Source organism: Triplophysa rosa, linkage group LG2 (genome assembly GCF_024868665.1).
Source record: "Triplophysa rosa linkage group LG2, Trosa_1v2, whole genome shotgun sequence".
In the NCBI taxonomy this organism is placed as follows: domain Eukaryota; kingdom Metazoa; phylum Chordata; class Actinopteri; order Cypriniformes; family Nemacheilidae; genus Triplophysa; species Triplophysa rosa.
In genome coordinates, this window is record NC_079891.1 from 18558993 (window position 1) to 18586203 (window position 27211).

General features: G+C 37.7%; 1 protein-coding gene across 3 annotated transcripts in view; it reads left to right on the top strand.

Annotated features, from left to right (window-relative positions):
* Positions 1-182: 182 nt before the first annotated feature.
* pld2 (phospholipase D2) overlaps positions 183-27211 on the top strand; it is a 31376-nt gene continuing 4347 nt past the window's right edge. For 2 of the 3 annotated variants that reach the window (XR_008964865.1, XM_057359451.1), the window contains exons 1-19: positions 183-304; positions 11451-11579; positions 18084-18211; positions 18358-18500; positions 18604-18697; positions 18984-19049; positions 19317-19375; positions 19482-19616; positions 21579-21692; positions 22124-22267; positions 22596-22679; positions 23307-23385; positions 23676-23786; positions 24204-24392; positions 24703-24865; positions 25091-25209; positions 25596-25709; positions 25804-25908; positions 26840-26928. Coding sequence is in view for 2 of the 3 variants with exons in the window: in XM_057359451.1 (XP_057215434.1) it covers positions 11474-11579; positions 18084-18211; positions 18358-18500; positions 18604-18697; positions 18984-19049; positions 19317-19375; positions 19482-19616; positions 21579-21692; positions 22124-22267; positions 22596-22679; positions 23307-23385; positions 23676-23786; positions 24204-24392; positions 24703-24865; positions 25091-25209; positions 25596-25709; positions 25804-25908; positions 26840-26928 (2042 nt within the window). In the remaining variant the exon portion in view is untranslated. The remainder of the gene's footprint in view (positions 305-11450; positions 11580-18083; positions 18212-18357; positions 18501-18603; positions 18698-18983; positions 19050-19316; positions 19376-19481; positions 19617-21578; positions 21693-22123; positions 22268-22595; positions 22680-23306; positions 23386-23675; positions 23787-24203; positions 24393-24702; positions 24866-25090; positions 25210-25595; positions 25710-25803; positions 25909-26839; positions 26929-27211) is intronic. The other variant, XM_057359460.1, reaches the window with a different exon arrangement.

The following is a 27211-nucleotide window of genomic DNA, read 5'->3' on the forward strand; positions in this document are numbered from 1 at the left end:
TGAAAATATTTACTTGAATAAACCAAGCAACAGTTACAGAGTCTGTTTTCGAGAAGTTGTACTTTTCTTGAAGACACATAAATACTATAAAACGGGTTCACTCCCGTTTTAATTTCGTGAGCAACGTTTTCAGAGGTTTACGGTAAATTCGGGCTCTCAAGTTGCCTACGTTGAATGTGAGAGCAAACCTACGCCTTGGAGGACGTGATGGAGTTAGCGAGAAGTTTGGGTCGCAATGAGAAATAACTACCTACGGTATTTCCAGGTGCCAGACGATCATTCAAATCAAACGCATTTCTTGCAGGTAAGTGGTAAAAGTCTTGATAAGATGACCTTGTTCCGATCAGGTAACGTTAACCTATCTGGAAATGCGGTTTTACACATGCTCGCCAGTGGATCGTAATATTTGTTAAGCTTGACTTTACACGCTGTAAAACCTCTTCTTATGATAAATCGCAGTAAGATGTTTTACAGTTGTTACCTACATCGTTTGTTTTATTTCCTTATCCATCGTGTGTTTAGTTAGATCGCTTATAAAAATGAAGAGAGTGCCCCGTGAAAACGCTGAAAGGAATGTTAATCATTGTCACGGCATTAAAAAAAATCATTGACGACACTGTAAACATTGGCTGTGATAGATATTCACGGTATTTTAGTGCATCTTAGACGCATGTGTAACGATACGTTAGGTATCGCGATGCCTAACAATGTTATCTAGGTGGGCAGCTCGAAAGGTTTTAAGACACGGCCATGCTCATGCCCACATCCTCTACACAGTTTATGGATAAATCTGTAAGTGGACGGAGTCACAGTGAGGTAGAATCAGATTTGGAGCAATTTTTGAGGTAGAATCAGGTTTGGAGAGATTTTTGCTTAAAGGACAAGAAAGACAAGCGTGGTTATACATTATGACATTCTGTCAGTAATTCCCACTAAAAGTTTAAAACGGGTTTAATTTAGTTTCTTCATTCGCTTCAACAGGAGAAGCATTTGGTTGGTTGACTTTGGGAAACAGTTAAGTGCCATTACGGACAAAATATGTCAGTGTATAAAATAAATGTGGTTTTAAACAGCTTGAGTTGGTTTATCAGGGGTGATATTGATTTTCTGGCGATCACAGCACACAGTTCCTTCTAGTGGGGCTGCAGGATAAATCGTATTTTATTCGCAATAACGTTTTAAGATTCCCACAATTATTTGAGCATAATCGTTGTGATATTCATGTTTTAAAAGCAAGCACAACAAGCACAGCTCCCGATAAGGTCAGAAAATCATCGCTGTCGGACTGAAAGCATGTATCTCTTAAACTGCCACTTTACAAAAAACTCCCACTACATTTCTACACTTTATTTGTACATCTTAATGCTTTTTTTGCAAAACCCACAGACAAACATAAAGGGTGACCAATAGTAATGATTCATAAAAAACAAGAAATCAAAAATGGAGTAGCAAGATTTCATTCCGAAGGTCGCAAATGTTCATTTTTGGGTGTTTAGATGATAGCGTACTTAGAAATACTGTGTTGAAGAAGTTTAATGGCAGCAGATTAAAACATATATTAATTGGCTGTAAAGTATATTAAACATGCTGAAGTGAAATTAAAAACAAATGTTCTGAACTGACACAATAACCGTGATTAAAATTTTGCGCAAAATAACCATGATGATCATTTCCCCCATAATCGTGCGGCCCTACATTATAGAAAGAGTTTCGCTGTGGATTTCATATCTAGGCAAAACAGTTGTAAATTTAGGGCCAAATGCTCTTAATAAATGCACAACTTCAGAAGGTCAGAGTTCAAAAGCTTTCTTGCACATGATTTTATGGTTTGTTTTGATATCGCAATTTTTTTTCCCAACACCTCTCTAGTGTGCTTTAACTTCTCCCTGTGTGCAGTCTAGTGTTTCACCTGGAGCAACTTGGTTGTCTCGGCAACAGTGGGCACAGCCAGTAAGAATGCTTTTCAGTGCCTCCCCCTCTCTCTCTCTCACCCCCTTACTCACTCATAATGTTAAAGGGGTCATATGACACGGGCCTAAAACTAATATTATCGTTTGTTTTAGATGTAATGCAATGTGTATACATGATTTAAGGTTCAAAAACTCTGTATTTTGTATCTCCTCTTTGCCCCGCCTCTCTGAAACGCGCAGATTTTTAACAAAGCTCATTGCTCTGAAAAGCGAGGTGTGCTATGATTGGCCAGTTAACCAGTGTGTAGTGATTGGTCAAATACTGCAAGCGTGTGATGGAAATGAAACGCCTCTTACCATATTTGGAACATCAGGTTCCAAAGCAATTGTACTGACAGGTACCACCACCTTACTTGTGTATACATTTGGGCAGTCTTAGTCAAATCATACCACGAACTGAAGTAGATTTGTGGGGGTGTGGTTACACGAGGCTTTCAGGCAGGTCTGGGTGAGCATTCGCTTTTAGATAGAATACATATTTTGTTCCGACACTTTCATTTTTGCAATTTTACATGTCTAATACATGCACAGGCAACTTATAACACACTCAAAAAAATATTTAGGCTGAATAATTAAGATTTATGTTTTGATTGCATATAAAATTTCCATCCATTTGGATTACATATTTTTTTACCTAAACAGGGTAATAAACTTTGTGATATTTATTTATATGTCATATATAAATGAAACGTGTAATAATGAGATTTATGTAATTGTATCAATAAATCTGATTTGATTCAAATTCATAAGAAACAGGATAAGGTATCCTTACATAAATGCTATTTAAATAAAATGCATCACATTTAAGTAATTTTATAGAGTATTTAAAAATGAATTTATACATTTATATTTATTTACTCCTTCCCAATCACAATATTCTACATCAAAATCTAACTACAACACACAAAAAAGAACATTCAGACCACATAATTTCACATTTGATCAATTTATTAATATTTTAAGACATTTAACTATTTTATAACAAAACTTAAAGGTTAGCAAACAGGTAATAACAAGAAAAAAATACTTTGAAGAAGGAAATATCAGTGTATATAAAATATAAAGCATCGCAATTTTCATCGCAACTTTTGGAGACAGCTTGGTTTTATCCAGTTCCATCAGGATTTTCTAAAATTCTTCAAACATGTACTTGAGGTCTTTCTGATTGTTAAGATTAAGGGCATAAATGAGTCCAAAAAGCATCCCACATCCAAGGGTAACACTCAGCAGGTTTTGCAGAACTTACACACATTCAGGTACCATACCAACATCTGTAGGTTCGTCTCCAGGATCAACACCTTCTGCCCAAAATGACGTAGATTCTTATTGTTGTTGTCTGTACAGTACAATCCCAGATTTAGCCTCTTCACTTTCATAGTCCTGGAGGATAAACAAAGAAGAATGAGTTTTGTCCCAATACTAGTCAGTGTTATTCAGAAATTTTTAAAGCATGTTGTTTTGCAAACTCTGACATTTTATATATGTACATTCATTTAAATGTATATTTGTAAAATGATGGAACATTTTTAGAACAGGTTTGCACAGGTTTCATAAAATGTACTCAACTCACCATAAATGCCCTTCAAGTTTGCCAAGGCTACTTTTGTAAACCAGCCAGCAAACCAACCTAAAATTATAGAGTCGGGGCAGTCGTGGCCTAATGGTTAGAGAGTCGGACTCGTGACCAGAAGGTTGCCGGTTGGATTCCCAGGGCTGGCGGGTAAAGACTGAGGTGCCCTTGAGCAAGGCACCTTACCCCTACTTGCTCCCCGTGCGCTGCGGTGATAGCTGCCCACTGCTCCGGGTGTACGTGTGTTCACCACTTCCTGTGCGTGTGTTCACTATGTGGGTCACCATATCTGACTAATAGGTCACTTTCACTTCACTAAATGTATTGCAATTCTTCTAGTGTCTCTAAAGACACTAAGTGCAGCCAGAGACTTGAGTATTAGAGTACACAAATAAACCTCAACTGAACAACTTAAGACTCAATCAACAAGTAACTTAAACTTGGTTAAACACTGCTGTAACAATTTGCTCATAATTTCAATAACAACGGCAAGTTCTTCTTCAGGAAAATGAGCATTTCTGCTCTCTCTCCTCTTAGTCTGTTTCTCCTTGCATCCACAATGTTAGATGCTGTGCTGAACAGTCTCTCACTGTCCACACTTGTAGCAGGGGCGCAGAGAAACTTTGCAGCAGTAGCAGCCAGAGTGGGAAACCGAACTTGGTTGACTGCCCAAGTTTGCTCCATCAAATATGTCTGAAGTTGAACATGTATGCTTGTAGAACCTGCGCCATAAACCTCCTCCAAAGTAGCCTTTAGTATGGTCACAGACTTAATGCATAAGTAATTATTTAATGCAAAAGGTTTTTGAAAATGGCATTTATACAGTGCCATTTAAAATAATATATAACTGATATACTCAATATGGCAATGACAATCATAAATATGGACATGAAAAAAATAGACATACCTGTCTTTGCAAAGTGGATCCAAGAGAGATGCAACTGCATATACAAGGTTTCTTCTTCGATTGTTGCGAATCTTTTCTCGACGGCCTCAAGAAAGGGTAGTTTTCATTGTTTTTATACTGCTGTCCTCTTGGCTCTCCCGAGCAAGTAGCCGTTTTAGAACTGTAACTGAGGGGATGACTTCCGCTACAGACGAGGTGGAGGAGCTAATCTGCTTGGTCAGTTCCTCAAATGGTGCCAAAACAGTGACAGTTTTTTCCTGCAAAGCCCACTGGTTGGCTGTCAGTGTGGCTGGCAGGTCATGATCAGCTCTGTATGCTGAAATCGGCCGCTTCTGCTCAAGTATACTCTCTACCATATAAAAAGTACCATTCCACCTCGTCGCTACATCTTGTTGCAACCGTTTGGTTGGCATTTTTAGATCCTTCTGAATATCCTCCAGGCGCGTTGTTGCCAATGGCGAGTGTTTGAAATGGCCGATTATCTTCCTACAGTTTGCCAGCGCATCACTCACACTTCTCTGTGATAAAAGGCCTTCGTGAACCACCAGTTGTAGAGAGTGTGCGAAGCAGCCCAAACTCGTCACACCCATCTCGGCCATGGCTTTTTTCATGTTGCTTGCGTTGTCGCGCAAAATAACATGAACACGGGACTTAGAGATATTCGACTTCACAAGCATCCCCTCAATTGATTCAGCTATGGATGTGCCGATGTGTGACCCACGAAACTCGTTAGCTTGCAGCACTGCACTTTGAAGAGTAAAAGATGACGGGGTCACTGTGTCCACCCGGTGTGCTGTCAAACTTAGTAAAGACAGCGGTGCCACATCGCAGCTCCAAATGTCGGTCGTAAAGCTGATTGTTTGCACATCTTTTATGCAAAGATGTTTATGTTTGCTCCGAACAGTGGCTGCCTATGGCGACACGCACTTCCTGTGTTTGCATTCTGAGCAGCGAAGAAGAATTGGTTTCCGATTTGCAGCGTTAAACAAAGCTAGCGGGCATAGCTAGGTCTTTATTTAAGAAAATGGTATCGGATCGGTACATGGTTTCAAGAACTCGCCGATACCGATGCCAGACTTTTTTGTGGTATCGGCATTTTTTCCGATACTGGTATCAGAATCGGAATAACCCTAACGATTTCTGGAAAAACATGAAATTAGTCAGCAATTTACAACTTAAGCAAGGCTACATTTAGGGTTGTTCCGATAGAGATACTATCGTGTATCGACGATCCTCAGACCTATCGGCGATGCTGATTCCCTAGACGATAGTTGGCTGTTTGCCAATATATGTTGCAAATCAATATTACAAACGCGCATTGCGCATTTCTTCATGCAAGAGAGTTTGCAATGCACGCGGCTTAGGCTTTTCCTCGCGCCAGAGAGAGTTTATAATGTGCGGGTTTTGAGTTTTCAGTGCACGAGAGAGCTTGTGATGCGCGCAGCTCGGGCTTTTCCTCGCGCCAGAGAGAGTTTATAATGTGCGGGTTTTGAGTTTTCAGTGCACGAGAGAGCTTGTGATGCGCGCGGCTTAGGCTTTTCCTGCGCCAGAGAGAGTTTATATTGTGCGGGCTTTGAGTTTTCAGTGCACGATAAACTTGTGATGCGCGCGGCTCGGGCTTTTCCTCGCGCCATAGAGAGTTTATATGTGCGGGCTTTCAGTTTTCAGTGCACGATAAACTTGTGATGTGCTAAAACTCGGGGTTTTCCTTGTGATGTGATAAACTTGGGGTTTTCCTTGCAGGAATTGCTATGCGTGTGAGGGTTTAAAACCACCGCACGAGTTGTTCACGTTTGCCAATCAAGTAATAACAGCGCACGCGGGCATCAATGACGCATTTGGATGAATGATATTGAGTTATAGCAATAGTTTACTTTCTCTTGTTTAAAAGGTTGCGGTGGTAAGTAACAATGTTGCCAACTGCACTGACCTTAAACTCTGATAGAATGCTAATTGCAGTCACACATGAGCATTTTCTAGACACATAAGCTTCTGTTTTTGTCCACAAATCCAGCTTGTCATAGATAAATGCGTAATTGCCCCGCCCCTCGATACTATCGCGTATCGGCGATCCACAGGCTGGTGATAGAACGATCTGATTATATTGAATATCGCCCAACACTAGCTACATTTTAAAGGGTGTTGTTAATTGTCATAATTTACTCACCCTCATGTCACTCCAAATCCATAATCAATTTCTCTCCACTGACAGTCCATGCAGATACCACTTTAAACCTTAAAAGTTGAGGAGATTGTAAAGCTATTTTATATTAACTAAGCAGATTAGTCAATATTTTTCTACAAAATTCCCAAGTTTTGAAATGAACAAACCATGCTCTTATATAGTACAACGTTTTTTCTCCATATTGTGGTCCCAAATGTTACCTATCACTACTTCAGAATACATTTTAGTGGGTTACGTTACTTCTTGACCCACCCATTAATACTGGTCAATGAGAAAAAGGTTTAGTTTATGAGCACCACAGTAAACGATAGCTACTAGTAGGCCTAAGACAAAAATTTCATAGACAATGTATTGAAATCAGTGTAATACATTATAGACATCACTAATAACACATTTAGCATATGCTAAAAACAGACACATTTAATCAAATCTAACTTGCCTTCCAATCAGGTCACGATCCAACCACTCCAATGCAAGATGGCGAAAAGAATGTTACTTTTTTGCCGTTGAACTATCATAGACTTGAAATGTGCAGTACGCCACCTACCATCTGGAGTATGGATTGGCTTTATTTCCCTTAAATTTTATGCAAAAAAACTCATACATTTAACTAATTGGATCTGGCTTGTTGTGCAGCTAGTAATATTTAAACCATATACATATTATTTATTTGAATAATCAAATAGTTTTCAAAATTAACAGATTTATATTGATTCTAAGCAATCTGACTACATACATTTTGAAAAAATGATTATTTAAATAAAATCAAAAGGATACAAATACTTAATTACAAACTCTGCCATGATTCATTTTTTTGAGTGCACACCAAAGACACATAAAAACACGTGTTCTCGCCATATGACCCATTTAAAGCAATATCCTGTCCCTCCCAGATGATTATCCCTAGATTTTTCCTTATCTTTGTTTATTTCCCTTTTTTCTGATAAGTCACATAATAAAAGGTAATAGCAATTTTACATTTTTATAACTTTGTGTTGTCAACATAAATCCTAATACCTAATAGACAGTTATTGCATTATCTAAGTGCCTTATGTGTATCCGTGATGTCACAGTCATATTTCCAATGTTGTTACAGAATGCTAAAGAAATGGCTCCTTGGAGAGCTACAATATCATGTTACTTATGGTATCTTTACACTACTTTACACTAGTGCTGCAACAACTAATCGATAAAATCGATAATAATCGATTAGTTGGTCTGTGACGTCATTTGCGAGCTGCGGAGTTATAAATCAAGCGCGTCTTCTTCCCTTTTAAAATGTCCGTTTTAGATGTGTCTCTCCGTGCAGCATGAGCTGCGCAGTTTTAAATGCAGACGTGGTTCTCCGTGGATGCGTCTCTTCGTGCAGCGCGAGATGCGCAGTTTTAAAGTCACACTTGTCTCTCCGTGCTGCACGAGATGCGCAGTTTTAAAGTCACACTTGTCTCTCCGTGCTGCACAAGATGCGCAGTTTTAAAGTCACACTTGTCTCTCCGTGCTGCACGAGGTGCGCAGTTTGAAAGTCACACGTGTCTCTCCGTGCGGCACATGTTGCGCAGTTTTAAAGTCAGACGTGTCTCTCGGTGCATGCGTCTCTCCGTGCAGCGCGAGGTGTGCAGTTTGAAAGTCACACGTGTCTCTCCGCGCAGCGCGAGGTACGCAGTTTTAAAGTCAGACGTGTCTCTCGGTGCGTGCGTCTCTCCGTGCAGCGCGAGGTGCGCAGTTTTAAAGTCAGACGTGTCTCTCGGTGCGTGCGTCTCTCCGTGCAGCGCGAGGTACGCAGTTTTAAAGTCCGACGTGTTCTGCATGCATCTCTTCAAGCTGCGCAGTTTTAAAGTTTAAAGGGGAGAGGTGTTTTAAATGACAAAATTAAAGATTATATTAGAAAAACCCAATTTGTGGGGTTTGCACTTTGCAAAGTACATAATAGGCTAAATACCCTGATTTGGTGGTTTATTTAGTTCAGAGGTGGGTAACGAAGTACATTTACTTGAGTACTTTTAAGTATTTGTACTTAAGTATTACTTTTTACTGTACTTCACTACATTTGAATGACAAATATCTCACTTTTCATGGCACAAAAAAATTATTTCCTTGGCCGACCCTCCCCTCGCTCCCACGTTTGGGAGAGACTATTGTCAGTTGCTTCTAATATGACATACACAAATCAACTGACCAGGTGTGTTAATTATGGAGACATTCACAACATTTTGGGAGAAGGCTAATGAGTTCAGTTGTGTTTGCTTTTCCCATATCTGATTTACTTATTATAAGCAAAAGATGTAATTACGTTTTTATCCGATTAATCGATTAATCGAAGAAAAGAAAAAAACACGTCAAACTAATCGATTATCAAAATAATCGTTAGTTGCAGCCCTACTTTACACTATTAATTACTACATAGCCTTATACATATCAAGTCAAATCAAGGAGAACAGAAAGGACATGTGAATTTAATAGAGAATAGTCTGTGGTGCAACTTGATGCAAGCTTAGAATGATACATCATAAATAAATAAATAATGTTTGCTCCTTTGTTACAAGTGTTATAAACTTGTGGAGGAGGGAAGTTGCTTCAAAAGTATATTGTGGGTTAGTCCAATCTCACTGGATTGACTCCAACAGCCACAAGCGGTTTATCTTTTTGTCCTAGTTATTTTTACTCTCAGTTTAATGAATACAGATTGCGTCATAATGATATTGCAGACAAATTCTGCACATGTGAAATTAAAAGTACATGTGAAATTTTAACAGTAGTAAATGTTTTTATTGCTCTTTTTGTAATACATCTTTAGGGATTAGTTTCCTGGAAAAAAAAGAAAATTCTCTTATTTTACCCACCCTTATGTCAGTGTATCTTTTTTCTTCAGTCAAACATGAAAGGTTTTTCATAAAAATGTCCACCACGTTTTATGCATATGAATTGAAACCCTCTAAAAGCCGCCTCCATCAAAAATGAAATTACGATGTTGAGTGAATGCTCTCCACACATAGTATACGTTACTCAAATAATATTGCTTAAAAACCTGCTAAATACCATGTCTGCCCGCTCTGAAATATCTGGTATTGCTGAAAGTAAATGTAGGAGCCTGATAAAAAAAATCTTATTTAAACGAAAAGTCGACTGACGGATTTAGAGGGTTCACTTCATATATACCTATAGAAAACTGTAATAATGTGAAATAAGATAAAAGGAGTAGTTCACTTTCAAAATACATTTTCATGATAATTTACTAACCCACATGTCCTCCAAGATGTTTATGTATTTGTTTCTTTAGTCAAAAAGAAATTAAGGTTTTTGACGAAAACATTACAGGATTATTCTCCATATAGTGGACTTCAATGGACTCCAAACGGTTGAAGGTCAAAATTACAGTTTCAGTGCAGCTTCACAGGGCTTTAAACGATACCAGACGATGAATAAGGGTCTTATCTAGCAAAACCATTTTCACCCTTTTTTTTCTAAAAAAAATTAAAATGTATATGCTTTATAACACACATGCTCGCCTAGCACTGTCATGACTTCACGTAATACATAATTACATTTGTTAATGTAATTTACATTACATTTTTTAGAAAATGACCAATCGTTTTGCTAGATAAGACCCTTATTCATCGTCTGGTATCGTTTAAAGCCCTGTGAAGCTGCACTGAAACTGTAATTTTGACCTTCAACCGTTTGGAGTCCATTGAAGTCCACTATATGGAGAAAAATCATGGAATGTTTTCATCAAAAACCTTAATTTCTTTTCGACTAAAGACACAAATACATAAACATCTTGGAGGACATGTGGGTGAGTAAATTATCATGAAAATTTATTTTGAACGTGAACTACTCCTTTAAGATATTTTTTCAGAACTGAAACTATGAGCCAACTAACTATGAGACACTCAAGAACCAAAGATATTTCTCTTATTTCTGACCAATGAGATGAGAGATTGCAATTTTAATAAAATATATAAAAATGTTTGTATGATGTAAGTTGTTAAAAGAACTAACAATAAACACAGCAACTATGAAAAGGGGAATAATGTTAGACTCCATTACAACTGGAATTAGAATCTGAATTACTGGTGTCCAATGGGATGAATCTAAAATATAGGGAAAAATATAGAAAATAATGTAATTTAGTAGATGCCTCTAAACTATCTACTGTTTTTCATTTGCATACTTAATGTTATCAGCCCAGATCCGTAACCATTTTGTCACAATACATTTAAACAAAATGCTTATAAGAAAGTTCCTAAATTAAGTTAAATGCCAGGTAGCCGTGTGCATAAATCTTTTTTATACGATAAAAAAGATAAGTCATACATCGAATGTGTTTCCTGGAATAAAGAAGAGCAGGGGTCGTTGTTGGAATATGTGTGTGCTTCAGTGAAGCAGAATTGAATAGCTGCATTCTGCTTGCCAAAATCCACAATGAAGGGGACCCTTTGAGGTGGTGGGACATTCCTATACTGCAACAGTAAACATCACTGTTCTCTTTCAAAAATTTTGGTTTTCTTTTAAAAAAAAATAAAGGTAAACAAGCAAGTTATCACATTTACATTTTTATTGAACGAAAGCACAAGGGGCATGGCACACTTTTGTACCTCATTTGTGATTGTATGAGAAGGAGATTTCCCACTGTGATCCTTTCCAGTTGACCCAGCAGGCCCTACTATCCGTTGTTGGAATGCTTTCATTGTATGTACAGCTGGTGAAAACTGTTGGATTCTAATGTCATGCTAACTTACAAATTTTGAACTATGTACAAAAAGCATAGCTACATTTTCTGTCCATACTAAATTACATATTGTGGATGTGTTTGAACAGGTGTGTCACTGTCCAGTAGCCTTATGGCTAGTCCTGAGACACATGCAGTACAAAGATGGCGGAAATGTGTGGACTCTGTGCTGAACAACCTTACTGAGGATCAGGTTAAATCTATCAAAACCAAATGCGGTAAGAGAAATTACACACAATAGTATTGTAAAGTTCTTATCCTGGCTGCCTTAAACTGAATTCAAAGAATTATCATCACAAACAAGATTGTCTATATTTTAAACAACTTAAAGATGACTAGTAGGGCTGTCACGATTATGAAATTTGATTGACGATTAATTGTCTGATAAATCATTGCGATTATGGCGATTAATTGTCTGTTTTAGGGCTTTGGCGATTATGACGATTAATTGTCTGTTTTTGAGCTTTGACATTTAATTCTCATTCATTTTTGATTCAGCGATTGAAATGACCATATTGTTCTGAATACAAGACTATGTTTTTTTCTTGGAAATACATCGGAAAAAATTGGGTCATCATATATTTAAGGTTTAGGCTTTTACCTGTCAATAATACAACCACCAAATACTTGTAAATGAAGTAAATTCATCAGGGGTGAAATGAAGCCACCGTTAAAATACTATCAGTCATAGAAAAGCTTCTAGTCAGTTTTTTTCTCACTTGCAAGACTACAATAAAATTTTACTTCTGTGTTAATGAAATTTTGGTAGACTGGTTTTCACACTGAGATTTGCTTAAATCATATTAAATTGTACTGCAGGTAATTTGTATATGTTTTTTTTTTAGTGATTGTGTTGTGGTGGTACATTTTACAAGTATTACAATGCTTTAGTAACAATATATACACTAAAATATGCAATATGCAGATGCACTACAGCTCCCCCTAGTGTCTTCTATAGAGATGTGCGATAATTGCGATGATCCGAAATCATCGCGATGAGGTCAAACAATCGCGATGAGACGATTATTTAATAATCGTGACAGCCCTAATGACTAGTCATGTTTTGTTAAGTATGTTCAGTATTTACAGTAGCGTTTAACTTGGATCTCTGTGTGTTGACACTATAGATACATAATAGGCCTCTAGCCAGGGGCGGCGTTTACGTATGGCAGAGTATGGCAGTTGCCAAAACAGTGGAAACAAAGTGTGCATATTGATGCTCATTAAAGATAATCAAAATATTTTAAAATGCTGTACATTTTTAGCATGGGTGTCGGAAGCTTGTATTTTTCAGAGTTTAAAAATGACACTCCTACACCAACAGTTTCAATGGTGTAGTGAGTAAGGCGTGTACTAGTACGCGTTGCAGGTTCGAATCCACCTTTCGCTTGTCTACATTTTCACATCACATATCATAAAGGCATTTATTTTCAACGAAATGAAAAAACTATTTAAAAAATAAATAACAGGTGTTTGATAATAAAGTGCATGGTAAGGTAAGGAGTAGTAGGGAGGTCTTTATTATCGACATATGCCAATAAATTGGAAATTATTATTTTTTATTTTAACAGTCACATAACAATCTCATCTGCCCAAGCCAGATGTATAAATATTGCAAGATCACTGCGACTATGGATGGGTACCGAGAACCGGTACTTTTTTGGACCGGTACATAATTGGGTTGATACCAGAGTATCGATAAGCTTCATGACAAACGATACTGTTATCGATACATGCGTTGTTTTATCTCTGTGTATTCGGGTGTTAAATGGCGAATTAGAGGCTGCTGCCTGTCATTTTCCATCCCTGAATGATGTCCGAATGGCCGAAGTTTGCTCGACGTATGTGTGATATCTAGGATCATATGATTTCCGCAATGTATTTGTAATCTGCATGTTTATGAGTGAAAGAGTGGCATGGTTGCGCTTGTGGAGCTTTCAGCGTCTGCGTTTCACAACAATGAAGCTTCAGTCAAGCACCCCGTTGCGCAAACCGTCAAAATAAAAGTCCTTTATTTGAGAACAAGTTATAACATTGTTTTTAATAATACGCCCTTTTCACAATGACGTCACTTAACTTCTGCCTTTTTGCAAAGCAGTGTATCATAACATCCGTCTTGCAACAAACAACAAGAAGAAGAAGAAGAAGAAGAAGAAGAAGAACTTCCGTTTTGCCGTCGCGCTGGAATTTAACAACAGTGAGAAAAAAAACGGCAGAACACGTATTCAAGTACTTGTCCTAGCACCTTCGCTAACACAAAAAGAAAACGAAACACTTACCTTCATAATCAAACAGGTACTGTTCAACGAAGAATTTGTATCCTTTCTCTAGCTTTGATCTTGTCGTTAGCGAAAATTTGTCTGCAAGACGTTGTACATCATCTAGACGTATTTGTGGCAGATGTGCAAGCCAATTGGTAAACTCCATTCTGAGGCGCTAGCGGAAGTAACTTCTTCTTCTTAAGTTTTACTGGCAGTTGGCAAATCAGCTTATAGGTGCATTACCGCCACCTTATGAACTGGAGTGGTAGCGGAAGTAATGATACACTGCTTCGCGGCAGAACGGAAGATGCGTGACGTCATGTGAAAAGGGCGTATTCGGCCACGGAGTATATTTACTTACTTTAGTAAATTGAAGTAAATGTGCTAGTAAAATTATAAAAAATAGTACATATAATAAAAAAATATTACGTGCTTAGAAAATGGTACTTAAATTTATGTAGACCTAAAACCAGAAAGGAAAAAAGAATTACGGTCTACCAGCCAAATAACCATATTGATGTAAAGTAAATATGTTGAATTACATTATGATGTGCTCCTATGCACATGCTAAGTGCAGTAAGTGGTATGCTAAGGAACACACACACGTTTTGTTATGTGGCGTTTTCTGTTTGCTCAGAAGCATTTGTAAACTGCAGTTCTAAAGCTCAGCTGTAATAAAGAAACTTAAAATGTTTAACATCTTTTCACATCATGTGTTTTTTGCATCAAATTATTATTATCAATAACAGTATTGATAAGTACCAGTATCGATAAGCAGTATCAATATCGGTATAGATATCGATAAAATCTTAACGATACCCATCCCTAACTGCGACAAGGTAAGACATGTTTTATATTTAATCTTGTTTGCTTGTTCGCATCCGATTAACGTTGTCTTTGGTAGTTGTTATGACAACATCTGGCTGTGGGTTTGAAGCGATTGTCATGCACAATATAAATGGCAGATGGTTTAGTAGATATTGTTGGAGTCGACCTTTTGCTGCAGAAATTAGAGCTTTAAAAAGCACATTTTAAACGATATGAGGGTAGTGTTTGTTATCTGTAAGTCTTTGTGCATGTTTGTGCATTCATTCAGTTTCGTGAATTCTTGTACACGTTTTGTTAACGTTAGATATGATGTGGTATAATTTATGGTTCAGTTACTTTGGAATGTCGTTGTTGTATGGCCAGAGGAAATTTTGCCATACCCTAGGTTTTGGTGAAACACTGCCTCTAGCACAACTACGTATATACAATGAAGTTATTTGATCTTAAGTTAAACAATGCAGAATTAAATGCTGCTGTGTATATAAATCGCACACTGTTTCTTTAACTGCACTTTGTTACACTTTACAATCTGCATTATTTATATTGTTTATGGGCTGTTGTATTTATTGGATGGGATAATGGTGGTTGTTGGATAGCAGAGCATGTGAGCGGAGCAGGGAGCGAGCGGGGCGTGCAAAATATAGTCGGAGCGCAGAGCAGGTTTTTATTCAAAGGCCGGAGCGATCGCTCTGTCGCCCTCCGGTTCACCAAAAATAGACTAGGTGCCTATCTTTAGCGAAGATCTTTAGCCTATCTTCTGGGACGCTTTTGAAACGTGCCGCGGTGCGTCTGGTGTAAACACAAGCATAGACTAGAATGACCGCGATCAGTTCCGGTTGCCGCAACGTGCCGCAGATGCGTGCGGTGTAAACGAGGAGTAAGGCTTCGGTTGAAAACGGCAGGTGTTAGGCATGCAGATTTCACCGGAGCGGGATGAAATTGTAGGGTAGCGGAATTGAGCGGAGCGGTCTGGTGTGACTTTGAGCGGTGGAGCGAACACCCACGTGAGCGGGGAGCGGAAAGGCCGGATTCCAACCAGAATCAGTTTGCAGTTAGTGTTGCAGGAATGTATTTACTAAAAACACAGCACATTTTCTGATGTAGAGTCATGGTCTCAAGACTGCAGTGCATAGGAATGTAAGCTAAGTGTGGTTGAGTGCTGTTAAGAAGCCAAAGGTCTAAGGCTATACACATAGCACATAGAATAGCACATAGAAATCACCCACTTGCCTGCTGTCACACCAAGTATCACCTCTGAACAGAGTTTTAACTTCCTTTTCGCGGACAATATACAAGTAAATAGAAATATATGTGGACTGTGCAATTAGTAGCACAAAATAATATTAAACTTGTAAATAAATCAGGAATGAAACTTTAACATAATAAATAAAATGTGTATATATATGTTGTTACAGTTTTAGAGCCACTGCTTAAACAACTAACAGTTTGTCCCTGCAACTAAGACACTGAAGTAGATAATATCCCTGCACAAATAATATACCAGCATAATGCTGTTTTATCAACAGGGATGTCCTTACGCGACTCACACATTCCTTTAGCTTGGTTTCATTTTGCCAAGTGCTGAACAAATTTAAACTTTACTGTCAGTGTCAGTGTGTGCAGTACATTCCGTCCTACAGACCATATTTGAAAACCAAATTGAATTTGTTGTTCTCATTTGATCAAAGGGGGTGCTTGTCTTGAATAGGTAATGAACAACAACACTAATGAATTAGAACTTAGAAGAACCAGACTAAGAGCGTCACAATATACCAGTATTGACAATAACTGTGATATTAAAAATATTGTGTTAATACTACACATAATATGATAATTCAGCACCCATTTAAAATATTGCCAAAGAGCCACAATGGTTGCAAACTCGCTATGCCTGTCTACACATGAGTGATTCATTGTCCAAAAAAAGAGAACACAAACACACAAAAAAAGATTAAATATAAATTTGACTGATGGCATTATAAATATTATTCTATAGACCGCTTTAAGGCCAAAGTCACGATTACGTCACGGTGCTAGCTGGAGGCAAAACAAAGGAAAAACTGGAGGCGGCCAATATAAACCAGCACAGATTCAGCCACATAAGGGGTTTAAAATATCATCTTGTTGTGTTGTTTAGTGCCACAATAGACAGAATACAGTCTCCAATTTGATATTTTAACACATACCTGCTGCCATTGCCAAACAAAAACACTGACGACGGCTGTAGTTAAACACAATAAAATGTGCGGATCAGTAGAAATGATCATCAAAAATGCTGGGGTTTTTACCGTACTGTACACTTTATATCACATAAAGTTAAATAAACTCCTGTCTTTTGTCGGTATGGATTATGGTTTGGGTATGTGTCTAAAAACGTATCATGTTTGCCCACCTAATCACAACAACGGGGGAACAATTGAAGTTATTTTCCGTATTAGCGCATATATAAGCTAACTTTGTTAGCAGTTAGCCAACGACCTGAGACTAAACATAAAGGAAACGGTTTGCCGTTGCTGTTTCTGCAGTTTTCATAAGTACATTAGTAGAATTGGGGAGAGAAAACAGTGAGTAGGTACATTTCATGTGTCAAGTGTGTTTGCATTTGGTACCGTTTGCCACTGTGAGTACATAAGCATCTAAAGATGTATACGCTCGCAGTTTCTCTTTACTGTACAGGCTTGGTTTCTTTATCTGGTATGTGTGGATGTCAGACCACTTAACTGGTGTGGAAGGTAATCCTGACAGTTCGTCCATCTATTGAGTGAGTGTATACAGGTTGGCCAATCTGGTTCCTTCCGTTAAAGTTCACCGTTTCAACAACAGTCACAGTCCCAGGCAGTTACTGACCGTACACATTCAAGTTAAATCGGATTTTCTCCAGTTATTGTCAAAAAAAAAACAAGTTATCAAAACATGCTCGCTAGCGTTAGTAAAGCGGCCAGGGGAATCTTTCTGCCTCCACCTATGCTCCGCCCACAAAAATGCATCACAATGTTTACTAACAAAAAAGGGGCCTATAGATATAGTGATAATATAGTCATCTAGAATTCTTTTGGCCACAATAACCGTGTAGTGAAAATCTGATATTGTGACAAAATAAAACAATGATTACAGGAAATAACACTTGTACACTTTTGTAGCGCTGACATTATCCACTAAACTACAGCCACTTCATATAAATAAATTCATTTAAAAACAAAAGATTCTTTGTATTCTTTATCACATCCGAATGTCAATCATGCTAAAAGCAGGAGTCATTTTTTCTCATTTTTTCTCGCATTCACATACATCTAGAAGAATTAGGTTATCGAGTAGATGAGAAACAGTTGACCTATCTGATCTTTTACCTCAGGTGACAACATTTTGTTTACTAAGGTCTGTCACAATGGCTTTTTCTCAAAACACATTGAAGAATTGAGGAAGAGAGAGCAGATTGCATTATGAGAAAAGAGTGATGGAGCTTAATATGAGAGATTGAATGCTTTATTGTAACATGTCTGAACATCAAAGTAATAGTAAACAAAAAATACGCTTTCAGTACAGCTTTTCAAACTGTTATGAAGATTGTATGATTTGTAATGAAAGTTCTTTGTAAAATTTTGTTTGATGACCTTCTGTCGTTGTGTCCATCAGAGGAGCGTGACTTTTTCGTGGTACATCACTTGACAGAACTAAAGGAGGGAGGAATCTCGCCTCTTCTTTCTGGCACACCCATCACCTGCAGAGTGGAAAATACAGAGAGATACACCACCCGTTCCAAGGTTTGTAAATGATGATATCATGACATGTATTACATGACCACCGTTACTGACCCACAGTATCAGCAGTAGGAGCCGAAACCATATTATATGAGCGCCATAAATCTGGTGGTAATGTTTTAATATCTGTGTAAATATCCTGCATGCAGGTAAACATATGCACTCTGTACACGGTTCGTCTAACACACGGTGAGTTCACATGGACGGTGAAAAGAAAGTACAAGCACTTCCAGGAGCTCCACAGAGACCTGTACAAGCACAGAATGATGCTGCAGTATTTGCCTCTGGGGAGGTAAGCTTACACACGGACGCATGCAAATTCACAATGCCTGATTTGTTTTAAATGGAATTTTAACTTGCTGTTGTCCTCTGTGTGCGCATGTGATATGATTAAGGTTCGCCATGCGGAGGCAACAGCTGGCGGGTTTGACGGAGGAGATGCCGACATTACATGGAGCAGACAGAATCAGAAGAACATCTAGCAAGCCGGTACACACATGCAGTACTGTTCTCACTTCCCTATACAAAATACACATCCATGATGCGTTTCATACATTTTTTGGAGTCCTGGAGAGCCCAGTAAAAAAGCTGCATGCCTTTTATAAAGTCGTATAAAAGGTCTCCAATTTCGTTTATTGACAACTAAGAAATAAGATCCCAAATAAAAACAGTCAAATAGAAGAAAGGAAGTCAGACAGTTGGGATAAGGTTGAGTAACCTATGAGAGGATTTTTAAAGTTGGGTGAACGTTTTCCTTTCATGTGTGTTGTTTCAGAAATACCTGGAGGAATATTTAAACAATTTACTGGACAATGGCTTCTACAGGAACCTTCGTGGGATGGTAAGAAGCTTACATACATAGAAAACACACTTGCTTCTTTAAACGAGGAACTACTGTAGACGTTCATTGCTTTAAAACCATTTCATCGCTTTGTTTGATATTATTTATGAATCATTTTTATCTTTGAGAATGTCCCTTAATATACTCTAGTTTTACACATTTTGGTTAGTTCTGATGACCCCCACATCCAGGTTAAGCCCTCCACACACGGTTGTCTGTCCTTTACAACGTACTTGCATAACAAATGTGTTTGTAATGTGGTTTTAGTTGGAGTTTCTTGCCATCAGTCCACTTTCCTTTGTCAGAGACCTTGGACCTAAAGGAATGTGAGTTCAGATTGTATGCATGTCTTTCGTGTTGCTTGATTTTAGTAATATTTTTGTAGTTCTATTTGTGTCATTTTGCTTTAGTTTATCTTTGGTTTTTCCACAGAGAGGGTTATATTCTGAAAAGATCAGGGGGTCACCGCATCTTGGGGCTCAACTGTATTGGACACCATCAGTTCTGCTTCCGTTGGTCTCGGCGCTGGCTGGTGGTGAAGAATTCGTTCCTTCTGTACATGTCAAGGTGAGTTTCTCCAGCAACACACACACGCTCATGAATCACACTGTTGTTGCATGTTACGATATTTTTTTTAGTAGAGATTTCATTCTGATAAAAAAAAACAGAGAAGCAACTACTTATACTCACCTCATATACTGTAGTTGATTGTCTATCAAATTATTTAGGATATTTAAACTTATAAAACAACATATTTCATTGCGAAGTGAAAACCTACACACAGATAATACTTTATGTACATATTGGGATAAGGATTGTCTGTCCAATTACATTATTGTAAATAAATAACGTCACAGACTAAAGCTTCAAAATCAGAGTAGGTCATTGAAAGGCTAAAATAGATTAATAAGTCTAGCAGTTAGTGCTTGGATCTAAAACCTGTTAGACTGGTTCTCACCTTTGTCCTCCACACTGAAATACCGTGTTTGCATGTACCACCAACCAAGAACATACATTGGGTGTGTGAAATTAGAAAGGGTTCTATAGTATTTTGTAGTGTATATGTAATTCAGAATTATCTAGCACAGAAATGATAACCAACAAATGCCTTAGTCTGCATTTTTTTAAATATTTCAGCAAACACAGGACTAATAGCATCCTATCTGTTATAGTTTATGTAAGTTGTGCTAACCATAAGTCACACATGTATGTCAAAGTTCGCAAAAAGTCAATCAGCAAGTTTACTGAAAAGCAGAGATGCAACCTTGCACATCCCTTTATTCTGCCATTCACAGTAAAAACCCTGAGGGTGAAAACTGATGTATTGACACACATTTTTAAAAAAAACAAAGGCGGTAAATCAAACAATGGAAGAACTGGACTGAGATAAACCCACATAATTCCTAGTGTTTCAGTCTTGCCTGTTATTTATATATAAACATTTCCACACAAAGAAAGCTCAGAATTGTGCTCTGCTCTGACCAGTCTGATCTGGGTACAAGACTCCTTTCCTCCCACACTGTATTTATCTAGATTCTGGACTGTAAACAATTTGGTTGCCTTCAAAATTTGTTGTACAAGTCATTTTAATAAATACTGCATTTAAAATTTTGACTATTAAGTTGCCGTATCCTAGCATTTGCAGAGCCTGACCTTGACTTCACCCAGCAAAACCGATACCGCTCCTTATCTTTTTCACACTTCCCCGCAGACACTTTAAAGCATGTGTGCAACTCGTTTCTTGTTAAATTACAACCTCCAATTCCAGGCTGACATGCAGAGACGGTTATAAGTAGCTTTAAGAGAGCTTTAAGCCCTTGGTTAGTTGATTCCTGATACCAGTTGCATAAAATGCTTAGACTAGTCTTACAAGTTAGTAAGATATTTTACCCCGCAAGATTGGTTATAACTTCTTTAAATCAGTTACATAAAAAGGTAGAATGGTCTAATTTAAATCTGAAAAGTAATAGCAAGTCAGTGAGACAACCACAGTGAGTGGTTGTTAAGACACAGTCTTAACTTAGCTGCTAGGTTTATGCAACTGGCCACTGTAGTGTAAACATTAGCTCTGTAGCGCTAGTGCTAGCAATACACAAATTCTGCACTTCGGCATTGATTTATGTTGTATTTTTCCACTTTATTTCAAGCATTCCCTTACAAAAATTTACCATGGTTTTACTACAGTTAAAATAGAAAAAAAATGGTTTTACTACAGTTAAAACAAAAAAAACCATGGTTACTGTAGTAAAACGATGGTTATCACAAAATAACCATGGTTTTGCAAACCATGTTTTTTGTAAAAAACATAGTAAACGATGGTTACTGTAGTAAAACCATGGTTTTGCCCAAAGTAATCAATGCGCCAAAAAAACATGGTTACTACACTTGTACCACAAAAAAAAACGTGGTTCATTTTCTTAAGGGTTTCTTATTGGTTGTTGCAAATTAACTCAGTTTTAATAATTGTTTAATCTAATCTATTCTAGTGTTTATCATCAATGTTTAATTTTTGTCATTGCTCTGTTTAAGTAGAGATCCTCCCGTGGTGTCGTTCGTTCTGCTGTTTGAGCCTGAACTGAAGGTGTTGGTTGGACGCATGTACACTGACACAAAGCATGGAGTCTGCATCGAAAACTTCAACAGGTAACCCGGTCTACCATTAGACTATAGTTCAAGAGTAGTTCAGTTCTGCCTCTGGAAGCAAATGGTAGGAGAGGTCTTATGACCAAGATTCTAGAACTGATCAGATGGATTGTATTACAAAGACAATAGAGCAGTGTACAGCACCGTGAGTGTGTTCATGTTTTATATCCCAGTGGGGACCTAAACCTGAATGCACACCAACACATGGGGACTCGTGTCATGGGGACCAAAATTGAGGTCCCCATGGGCAAAAAAGCTTATAAATTGTACAGAACAATATTTTTTAATAATCTAAAAATGCAAAAAGTTTCTATGATCTTTAGGTTTAGGGGTAAGGGTTAGAATATACAGTTTGTACAGTATACAACTCATTATGGACTGTCCCCACGGAGATAATAAACCAGACATGCGTGTGTGTGTGTGTTTTGTAGGAAGCTGGTGATTAAGTGCATTAGCTACAGGCAAGCTCAGTGGTGGAGTCATGAGATTCGAAGTCTCTATGATTGTTGTGATTTCTCCCAGACACATCTCTTTGACGGCTTCGCCCCACCCAGGCCAGACACCCTCACAAAGTGGTGTGTGTATTTGTGTTATAGGCTTGTGGTTATACTTTCGGTTATACTTTATTGAACAGTGCCCGTGTTACAGTTATATTTATACATTAAAGTACTGAGTAATAATAATTAACTACATGTACTTACTATAGGGTTAGGGTGTGGTTTAGGGGTAGTTATATGTAATTATGCATAATGTATAGTAAATACTATAGTAAATAAATGTAACGTGTAACAAGGGCACCGTAAAATAAAGTGTTACCATACTTTCTTTCAGTAGAGAATGATTGATTCTATAATTTATGGAATGAAATGGGAATTGTCTGAATGAGTAATTGTTGATTGACAGGTATGTTAATGGGAATGGGTATTTCTCAGACCTGGCTGATGCTCTGGAACAGGCCAAGGAGGAGATCTTCATTACTGATTGGTGGTAAGCGCTCAATACACATGTGCTTGGTCAGAGATGGTTCAGTTATACAGTAGTATGTTTTTGAAATGTTTTCTTTTCCTTTAAAGGGATAGTTCACCCCAAAATATATATTTTTTTCCTCATGTCATTCCAAACCTGTATGACTTTCTTCTGTAGAACACAAAAGAAGATAGTTTGAGGAACGCTGGTAACCAAACTACATTGGCCACCATTGACTTGTATTGTATGGGCACACAACCAGAGACATTTCTCAAAATATCTTCTTTTGTGTTATACTGAAGAAAGCCATATTGTGACTGTCAGACTGAAAGCTGATATCTCGAAAACTTTACAGGAAATAAAAAAAAACACAATTTGCAAACCCCAAAGACAAATATAAAGGATGACAATGATTAATGATTAATGAAAAAAATGTAAATCATGAATAATAGAGCTATAAGGTTTGACAGTGACAATATACAGGTTTTGAATGACATGAGGCTGAATAAATAATGAAATAATTTTTGTTTTTTTCCCTTTAAGATCTTTAGTTGTCCTAATCTAATGTTAACAGTTAATATGTTGAAGGTAGATGTGTGGATGTTGAAAGTTTGAAATCTATGTCATTTAACTTTTATATCTCCACAGGCTTAGTCCTGAGGTTTTCCTCAAACGTCCAGCCACAAACACATATTGGCGCTTGGACAAGATTCTCAAACGCAAAGCAGTATGGGAAAAAACTTTTTTCAATCAATCATGCAGAATAGAAATAAAAAAGTTGTACATATTTAGCTTTATTATTATCCTTTTATGCTGCATAACAGATGTTTAGGTGTATTCCATAAGACAAAATAACTCAAATAAGTTCTTAAAACATTACAAAATGTGATGTAGTGCCTCTTAAGCACCACTAGCTGCTTGCGGCAAAGCTGGATCTCAGCATCACTCAGCCATTCTGGAAGAACTCTTAAGCAAATAACTATATGTTGATGGGACGTGTTGGTTTATTTTTTTTAGGAGCAGGGAGTGAAAGTGTGCGTGTTGTTGTACCAAGAAGTGGAAATGGCACTGGGTATTAACAGTGGCTACAGTAAGAAGACTCTGATGAACCTGCACCCTAATATTAAGGTTTGAAACACTAAATACTACACATAACCTTTTCGTATTGCTCTTTGTCCTCTAATTCCCACCACACCCACTTTTCTCACCCTTTCACTTTCTTTTATACTTTCTTTATCTCCTGGAGGATATTTTCTCATAAACCTTTGTCACAATATGTATTGTGAAATCCTCTTTACAAATAAACTTGACTAGACTTAGTTTGAATTAGTCTAAGACCAATTCACTGAATTCTATTTTACCATAGGTTAGCCTGTTTGTGTTATCTTCACATATCGCTATTAAATACAACCACACCCGTTCTCTTTGCAACTTCCTTTTTCCATTTTTTTCTTCTTTCCTGTGTTTTCCACATAAGGGATAATATCACCATAGCTGCATGACTGTTTATTTTTACATGACTCAATCTGTGTTTCTTCTGCTTAGGTGATGCGTCACCCTGATCATGTGGCTTCGGCCGTGTTCCTCTGGGCCCATCATGAGAAGATGGTTTCCATTGACCAATCTGTGGCCTTCATGGGTGGATTGGACCTTGCTTTTGGGAGATGGGACGACAGTGACTATAGGCTGAGCGACCTGCCATCCCCTAAAAGAACAGCAGAGCCAGACCCAGAGGTAAAAGTATAACACTAGATTTAAGTAAAGGAAGTTCACCCAAAAAGGGATGATTATTTTATAGCTTTTTACTTGTGTGAGATAAAATGATATTTTGAAGAATTGTTTTACAGCTTATTTCATATAACACAATTGACAAAAACGTACTGTTACCATAACACCGGATGCGACAGGCGCGACGCAACATGACACACGGCATGTTCTAATGTGATTGTCGCGTCGCACCGCATCCAGTGTGGACAAAATGTATAATGGGTTCTAATGCATTCTATTGTCCATTGTCTTCCCTGTTCTGGTGTTCCTCTCTCAGTCTGATAAGGTGGACAGTTCAGCAGTTCCTTTGACAGAACTTTCATCTGATGAGAAGTGTGAGGATGAAGTAGATCTGAGCTTGAATGCCCTCTTGTGGCTGGGAAAAGATTACAGCAACTTTATCAAGAGGGACTGGACACAGCTTGATCAGCCCTATCAAGGTACACAGTCCTATGAATACCAAAACCTTTATATTTACCCAAATAAATTCTAAATACCTTCTTAAAAATTATTTTCATAAAGACATCATCATGTTTGAACTAAAGCTAAACGTTCTCATTACCTCATATGTAAAACATATTTTTTAAGGTCCTTTGAAGTCTTGCAGAGCCATGAAATGTCATGCGTTACATGAGTTATACCTATACATTTTTCTGTTTTCTCAGACAATGTGGACAGAACACAGGTACCACGTATTCCCTGGCGGGACCTGGGTGCTGTGCATCATGGGAAAGCAGCCAGAGATATTGCACGTCACTTCATCCAACGCTGGAACTTCACTAAGGTGATTAGTAATAACTAATTGAAATATTTTTTATGAATCAACATGCCCTTTACAAACTAATGTTATTGCTATTTTTTTTTCGGTAACACTACAATAAGGTTGTATTTGTTAGTTAATGCATTAGCTAACATGAACTAACAATGAACAATATAGTTTTTCCGCATCTTTGGTAGGTTTTACGCAATTACTCATGTTAATTCATTGTGCATTAACTATTGTTAACAGATCAAACTTTAGATTTTTAAAATCTATTAGTAAATGCTGAAAATACATGAACTAACATTATTAAATGCTGTAGAAGCATTGTCCAGTTTAGTTAATGTTAGCTAATGGATTAACATATAGAACCATATTGTAAAGCGTTACCTTTTTTTTGTATGTTTAAGATCTTCAAGAGTAAGTACAAAGATGACTTCTACCCATACCTACTACCAAAATCTCACAGCACAGCAGATAAGCTTCCATTCACTGTCCCTGGCGCAGCAAAAGCATCTGTACAGGTACACAACAGCACATTTCTTGCTGTTAACCATTTATAGCATCATTGTTCTCTGCCATCATCTGTTGTCTTCTCTTTTGCTTTCTTTTGTGTAGGTTCTACGTTCTGTTGATCGCTGGTCTTCAGGCACTTGTGAACGCTCTATCCTTAATGCTTATGTACATGTCATCGAGAACAGCCAACATTACGTGTATCTAGAGGTAACAAACACTTCTGAGTAACTTGAGAAGACCAACAGCATTTACCTCATAAGATTAGTGCACACACACACGGCTCAACAGGCACTGCTCTTACACACAGGGTCTCACTGTTGTGGAGCTGTATGCAGTGTTCTTTCCCACTGGATCATGTGATTCGACTGCATTCAGCTGGCAGCACACAATAGCCCTCTGCTTTATCAAAAACAGGGAAACAGGGTCCTAATGCCAGTCAGTCTGTAAACTAGGAAGAATGTAACAGATCTCCTCAAACTGGATCCAGATTCAATTTTTGTGTCTACATTTTAAATAATGCACATTCTAGTAGTAAATGAGTACTAGTATATACCATTTTGTAAGACATGGATCCAGAATCACTTCCTGTTACCGTTTTTAAGTTTAGTCCATTTATTTTACATTTATACTTAAGTCCTAAAAATGTTTGTTTAAAATTTCAGTCAATTCTAAATGTTCTGTTGGTTATATTTTGTAACATTTGTGTAGTGTTAGAAAAGCTTTCCTGTGGCTCAGTGGTTAGAGCATGGCACTAGCAATGCCAAGGTCATGGGTTCAATCCCAGGGGATTGCACATAGTCAGAAACAAATGTATAATACAATGCAATGTAAGTCGCTTTGCATAAAAGCGTCTGAAAAATGCCTAAAACTGAAATAGGAAGTGCTTCTGGACCAGTGTTGTTTTGTACGTCTTGTAAAATGTTTACTAAAAGACCTCTGTAGACAACATTTTGATTGACACATAATATAAACCACGAAACAGATCACAAATCATCCAGCAACAGACACATTGAATACTGCAGCAGGCCGTCATTTCCGTTAGGTGGTCTCAGCTGACTCGGACACAATCGCACTATTACAGTATCTTATGTAGATTCATCCCAGACACAAACCTTCTGCTGTTTTTCCTCTTTCTCAGAATCAGTTCTTCATCAGATGCTCAGATGGGAAAAGCGTACACAACACCATTGGAGATGCTATCGTCAATCGGATCCTACGCGCTCACAGGTGTGTTAGCTGTGTGAAAATACAGTGTATCATGACATTTATTGTGCAGTCAAGGGCCAAAATGACCCAAATGGTGGTTGAGAAAATATACCGGTTTACATGAGATGTTTGCCTTTAGAGTCACTAGCAGCATCATAAAAAAAAAACATCCCATCCCAAACTTGGTACATTTTCTAAGGTTAGGTTAGGAGTTTTTTTATTTGATTTAGAATGTGTATTATATCAATTTTATTTCGGTCCTGTTGTGCATTTCTGTGTCTAGTAAAAAGTGTTTGTTGGTTTC